The 7,220-nt window shown below is 37.0% G+C and overlaps 1 protein-coding gene and 1 pseudogene across 1 annotated transcript; one reads left to right on the top strand and one right to left on the bottom strand.

Annotated features, from left to right (window-relative positions):
- On the top strand, positions 1 to 2,073 carry LOC113740965 (protein neprosin-like; annotated as a pseudogene).
- Positions 2,074 to 6,584: 4,511 nt separating this feature from the next.
- On the bottom strand, positions 6,585 to 7,220 carry LOC140005744 (uncharacterized). The gene has a single exon (XM_072046741.1). The coding sequence runs from the start codon at positions 7,218 to 7,220 to the stop codon at positions 6,585 to 6,587; it is 636 nt and encodes a 211-aa protein (XP_071902842.1).

Consider the following 7,220-nt stretch of genomic DNA (forward strand, 5'->3'; position numbering starts at 1 on the left):
ATGACTTTAAGGTGTAAGTACAAAACACACTACACCTTAAGTGGATCAACTAAATTATCCTAAGTAAAAATATTATTCAAAGGTTGCCATTATGTAAAGTTAGAATTGACTAATGATCTTGGGTCTCACAAAGTGATAAACAAACAATTATGTTAGAGAATAAAGTGAGAATCATGTTATACCTTGGAGGGATTTCTTTTCTTTTTTTTATTGTAATTTTCCCCTCTTTGAATTGATTTCTTTCTTCTTTTAATCTGAATTTCTCTTTTTTTTTTCTTTTTTTACTTGTAGTCTCATCTTGTTGTATATTTGTTTTCTTTTGCAATTGTGTAGTATATGCAATTGCATATGTTCAAGGTGACAAGTATCATGGAGCAAAGGCAACAATAAACGTTTGGCAACCCTACGTTCAGAACAGAATTGAATTTAGCTTATCCCAGATTTGAGTTGTTGGAGGTGGTGGTTCGAATACCAACACCATTGAAGCTGGTTGGACAGTATTGCTTCTCTATAATATCAGTAACGTAGTATTCATCTTGTTTGTGAGTTGTAAATATGTAGGTATTTATCTCATACTATATGGTTTGCTTACTTCAATTGTTAAAATAACAGGTAGACGCTGATATATTTGTAGACAACAAGCCAAGACTTTTCACTTATTGGACTGTAAGTAAAACAACTTCTGCTTGGTATTGGACTGTATTTTCCACTTAGTATGTTTGGGCAATCAATTTTTTTCAATGCACACAACTTCTGCTTACATAAGTTTGAATCTATAAAGGGGAGGGATGGGTCGGGTGGCTTGGGAGAAAGGAGTATAAGTGAGAAATCTCGAATTCGAGTCCTTCCACTTATACTAAAAATAAAGTTTGATTCTATATTGATATCATAGATATGTACTAAAATCTGGCTTCTGTAACAGAGAGATCATTATGGATCCACTGGATGCTACAACATGTTTTGCCCTGGCTTTGTTCAAACTAGCACAAAAATTGCCTTGGGGGCCAACATTTCCCCTGTTTCAACCTACCATGGTCCTCAATTCGACATCAGCCTATATATAGTGAAGGTAACAAATGAAAACCAGATTCCGACCTGGGTTTTTGGTTAAAAGTATTCATCATCTCACAATGAGACTTTCTGCTCTTGTCATCTCCATTCTCCCCTTTTTTTCTTGCATTTTCTTCGCCAGTTACTTGCTAAAACATATCATTTAAAAAATTTGTAGGACAATTGTAGTTTCTTGTATGGAGATGCAGCTGAGGCGTAGTAGGTCTGGACTTTATTGTAGTTAATGAATTCTCATTATACTATTTGATATTACTTTGCTATGTAAAATAGTAAATATACTAATTGTTGTCTTCGTTCGCACAATTAAAATGGGATGAGATCGCCTTAATTATTTTTCTCTCCATTTATCTATACAACTAAATTATTTAAAAAAAAAAATCTGTTTGTGTCAATAATTTTGTTTCCATAAGTAGATCAACATACTCAAAAATCAAACTCATCTATGAATCTTAATCGACTTGCTATTCAAGCATGTATCATCTTAGGATGAGACTTTCTCTTCTTTGCATCTTCCATTCTCCTTTTCTTGCTTTTTCCTTACCCCTTACTCCCTAAAACATATTTGTGTAACATATTATTGGCTACAAATTAAACCTAATTAGACTGAACCCACATTTTGTTAGGACGAACAATTTGCTGTGTGGTGGTTGCAACTAGGGGAATGACGAAGTTGGTTACTGGCCTACCTCCTTGTTTACAAACCTAGCTGACAGTGCTTCAACGATCCAATGGGGCGGAGAGGTGATAAATCTTAAACCAAATGGGCAGCACACCACAACTCAAATGGGCAGTGGCCATTTTCCTGAAGAAGGGTTTAAAGGGGCAAGTTACTTCAAGAATCTTCAAGTAGTTGATGTATCGAAGACTTTGAGGAGTCCTGGTACCCTTTACACTTTCGCTGCGAACCCAAATTACTATAGGATATTACTCGAGAAGTGCAGCGATGCATGGGGAAATTACTTTTACTATGGCGGACCAGGAAGAAATGCTAATTGTCCATGACCAAAAACTCACAGCTTGAGTTTTGGTTTGTTTTTTGGGTAAATTAAAGTTTATTTTCAATTAGCAAAATGTACGTTACAATCAATACAAAAAAAGCTAAGCTATTAACTGCTATCAGTCAAATAAACAAAGCGACATCAACAAACAAGCTCTAGCCAACTATGTTACAACGAAGCAAAACAACTTGAGATTGTTCATAATAAATTTGGACATATAGCGAGGGGCGAAATTTAGTTATGAATTTGAACTTTTAAAAAAAAAAAAGAAAAAATATCCTGTTATTAGGCAATGGGTTGATTTTTAATTTTTGCTTTTGATGAGTATTTGAGTTTATTGTAATAAGACTCTCTAAAACCCCAATGGCTTACTAAGTTGAGTAGCAGAGAAGAGGAGAAATAGATTGGATGGTTCGAAGGGTGAGAGTATAAATGAGAAGTCCAGGAATTTGATCGCTCTCACTTACACTAAAAGAATAAAAAATTAAGTAGTACATATTGCAAATTCTAAATTTATTCTTTTATACAATAAAAACAATTTTCTTCGTTCAATTATCTCCTACTTTTCTCTTTCCAAATTAAGTTTCATGTTTTTTTTCTAATGCTTCCATTACATAAAGCATCATCCACTTATCCACATTTTTGTCCTAAGAATGAACCACAAAAATCTCATTGATCCTTAATGCTGGGACAAAAAAAAATAGATCATCCACTGATCCATAAGACTAGTACTACTTGAAAAGAAAAAAAAACACTAGAACTATTATATCCAATGATGGTGCCAAGGGGGGGCAGAGGGGGGGGCTATGGCCCCCTTTAAGTTTTGAAATTTTAATTCATAATATGTAAATATGTGTGTAAAATAAAATGGCCCCCCCTAAATTTTTATAATTTTAGTTTATATTATGAGAGTTGATATATATATATATATATATATATATATATATATATATATATATATGAATTAGTCATCTTTGAATTAATTATTTTCTTCAAAAAAATTATTTATTTTTTATTGTACTAATTATTTAACTTTTAAAAATTAAACATATAATTTGATGTTCCATAGTAAATTGACCCAATGTGATGTATTAGAATAAAAAGACCCAATTCTTAATTGTTAATAGGCTAAAACAAAAATAATTATTTTATTGGCCCATATACAAATATATAACTTAGCCCAACGGATAAAAGATTTAAAAAAATTATTTTATCTTTACTATTCTAAGAAAAGCTTACAAAGTAAGCTACTTGCCTACTTCTCTGATATGCAGATCAAAAAGGAAAGCGTGGGTCACTTTCATTTCTTTCTTTTTTTCACGGTGGTACTTGGGAGTTGGTAGACAAAAGTAAAGTGAAAAGAGCAAAGAAGACAGGAGAACTGGAGAAGAATACAACAAAGATTCAAAGAAGATTCATCAAGGGTGTCGGGTGATTGGTCTAGACCGTTTGGTGGCTTCCGTGGCTTGGTCTTTTTTTTTTCCGAAACGATAAATGCTTGTATTTCTTGTCAAAAGATGTATAAGTGCGAGCAAAGGCTCGATATAGCTTTACAAGCGGAAATTATACCACTAAGGAAACAAAAGTTCCTCATCAAAGATGATGCCTAACGCATAGGTGCTAAGCTCGGAGCTTAGTTGATTCTTATCATTTTGAACTAGACAAAAGGAGCACATATGAAACAAAAGTCTTAATTGAACAATATCATCCACAATAGTTGCTAATATGATATCCCTTACTTGTTTGGTTCGAATATGGTTGAGGAGTTTCTGATTTTGCACTTGGAATTGTACTACCCTGTGTTGCAGATTGGCAGCTTTACACATTGCCAGTTTGAGTGCTATTGCTTCATCCAGTAGTACCGATCCAGAACTGGTCTCTCGTAATGCCCATCCCATCTTTGATCCTTGATCTGCTTCTGTGAGACAGATTCCAATGCCTAGCCAAGGCTGGTTCTTGTCCCTTGTGATCCCAATGCTGAAAATCAGTTAACCAAATTCTGAACGTAACTGTTGATGGTATAGTTGTAGAGCTTCTGTTTCGTTTGTACTCATCCTAGTTACCACTTTATCTATTTCCCCAAATTCTAACCATTCCTTCATTGCCTTCTGTATAGTCCTCTCCATGGCCAGTACTTCTTGCCATTGAATTCACCTTATTCCTCTCTTTCCATATTTGCCAGAGAATATGGACAGTTAAAGAGATATGTTGCCAACCTTGTGGTCTGTGTTTAGCTTCCGTAATTGATATCCACCATCTTCTGAAACAGCCATGCTGCTCCATCATTCCTTCCCATTGGATTGGGGTTAATTTCCAAGTCAGTTTTGCTTGCACGCAGTTTAGAAATGTGGGTTCAATCGTCTCCCTTTCCTCTCCGCATCTGTTGCAAATAGGGTCCCCCACTTTGATTCTACCATGGATAATGTCTCTCACTGGAAGAGCATTGTTGAGACACTTCCATAGAAATATTTTCTATTTATGCTTGACCTTCAATCTCCACAATTCCTTCCATACCTTGCTGGTGTGATTGTCCCAACTTGTAGAGCTCTTGTTCTGAATTCTTTCCTGCTTATTAGCCTTGTGAAGCATCATAACTTTATACCCTGAATGGACAGAGTAATTTCCATCTATCCCGTGTATCCAAAAATGAGAATCTTCCCTACCAGCTAAGCTTATTGGGATACTCAGGACTCTGTCCGCATCTTTGGTATTGAAGGTTTGGAAAATCAAATTTTGATTCCAGCTCCTCTGGCATATCAGCTCGTCTACTCTCTGCGGTCCACCATCCATAGATCTCGTGGTAGTTACTCTTCCATTTGATGTGTTCGGAATCCAGCGATCTTCCTAGATATGTGTACTCTTTCCATTGCCAATCTGTCTTCTGGTTCCTTGTTCCACCAACTGTCTAGCTCCAATCAGGCTCCTCCATATCTAGGATGCATTGTTGGGGACTTTGCACTTGAATATGGAGGACCTGGAGTAGTACTTGGCTTTCATAACTTGACTGACTAGAAGGTTGGGTTGCGTTATTAACCTCCATACCTGTTTGCCTAGTAGTGCTGTATTAAAGGCCTCCAAATCTTTGAAGCCTAATCCTCGCATGTTCTTGTTATGAATGAGCTTTCTCCAAGAGCACCAGTGTATTTTATTCTTGCCATTGGTCTCTCCCCACCAATAGTTTGACATTAGTGAACTGATTTCCTTACACAATCTGGATGGAATCTTGAAGCAGGACATAGTATATGTGGGCATAGCTAGGGCCACGATTTCAGCATTATTTCCTTGCTTGCCGAGCTTAAGAACCTGTTTTTTCACTTGAGCATTCTCTGTTGTATGGTTGTTTTAACAAAACCAAAAATCTGCTGTTTTGTTCTCGAAACTACCATTGGTAACCCGAGGTACTTGCCTTGACTGACTGTTTGCATGTTCCCCATGATTTGGCTTATCTCATTCATCAAACCTGGCCTCACATTCTTACTAAAAAGTATAGACGACTTAACCAGATTAATCACTTGACCAGACCCCAAGGCATACACATGCAACACCCTCATTAACTCTTTTGCCTGATCCTTATTTGCTTTGCAAAAAATTAGGGAATCATCTGCGAAGAACAGGTGGGTTATACTAGGTCCATGTCTGCTTATCTTCATCCTGGACAGCATCCTATTTTCCGTAGCCTTCCTGAGTAGGTTGGATAAATCCTCTGAACAAAGTAGAAATAGATAAGGAGAGAGAGGGTCACCTTGTCTAATTCCTCTTTTGGGTATAACGTACCCTTTAACCTCCCCATTTATGTTGAATGAGTAGGATGCAGATCTCAAGCATTCCATAATCCAGTTCCTCCATATGCTGTGAAATCCCATCTTGTGCATGATTGCCTCTAGAAAGCACCATTCCACTTGATCGTAAACTTTAGACATGTCTAGCTTTACTGCCATGAACCCATCCTTGCCATGTCTCATGTTTTTTAGATAATGCAAATATTCATGAGAGACCATAATGTTGTCAAGAATTTGCCTATTAGGGATGAAAGTAGATTGATTTTTGCAAATACAGCAATGCAAGACACCTTTGAGCCTATTAGCTAAGATTTTAGCAATGATTTTTTACATGGTATTACAGAGACTTATGGGTCTAAACTGCTTCAGGGATGTAGGATTTAACACTTTGGGGATAAGAGTGATCACAGTATGATTAACACTCTTTAAAGAGGTGACAAGTGTGAAAAAAGGTTTGGATAGCATTTACCACTTCTTTTTTTATGGTAGCCCAGAATTTTTGAAAGAATAAAGGTGACATACCATCAGCCCCAGGAGCTTTGTCCGGGTTCATAGAGAAAATTACAGATTTAATTTCTTATTCCAACACTGGTTTTAACAGATTTTCATTCAGATCATCAGTGATAGAGTGGGGTATACCATCCAGTACCTCAGTTAAGTCCCCTACTTCATTGCAGTTTAGGAGGTTCCTATAGTAATCCGCAATTTCATTACTCAACTCCTCCTCGCTCTCAGTCTAAGTACCATCGTCTCGCTGAAGTTTGTTCAGTCTATTTCTCCTTCTCCTACCATGTACTAAGGCATGGAAATATTTTGTGTTTTTGTCACCCTCCTTAAGCCATTGTATCCTTGATTTCTGATGCCAGTGTTGTTCTTCCTCTTTGTATGCATCCTTTAACTGAATCTTTAGGGATGCTATACGTCCCTTTCTGGTGCCCCCATGTGATTGCCGCAGTTCACTCAATTGGTTTTTAATGTGCTCAACCTTCTGCCTTGAGTTTGTTTGGAATTGGTTCTCCCATTTTAGGAGAGCTATACGGCAATTCTTAATCTTTTTTTGCACTTGAAACATCCTAGATCCATACGTTTCCTGCTGCCAAGCAACCCTGATCACCTCCCCGATGTCATCTCTTTTTAGCCACCTCTTGTCAAAATAGAATCTCTTATTCCTCCGACTAGAGTTCCTCGTTGTGTTAATTATCAGAATGCTGTGGTCGGAAGCATAAGAATCTATGTGCCTGCAATTTACATCCTCATAAACCTGTGCCCAAGAAAAGCTACAAAGTCCCCTATCTAGTCTTTGCTTGACCTCACCCGCATCCTCCCAATTGTTACACCAAGTCCAAGGGTGTCCAGTGAAGCCAATATCCAT

Source organism: Coffea arabica, chromosome 1c (assembly GCF_036785885.1).
Source record: "Coffea arabica cultivar ET-39 chromosome 1c, Coffea Arabica ET-39 HiFi, whole genome shotgun sequence".
Classification (NCBI taxonomy): Eukaryota; Viridiplantae; Streptophyta; class Magnoliopsida; order Gentianales; family Rubiaceae; genus Coffea; species Coffea arabica.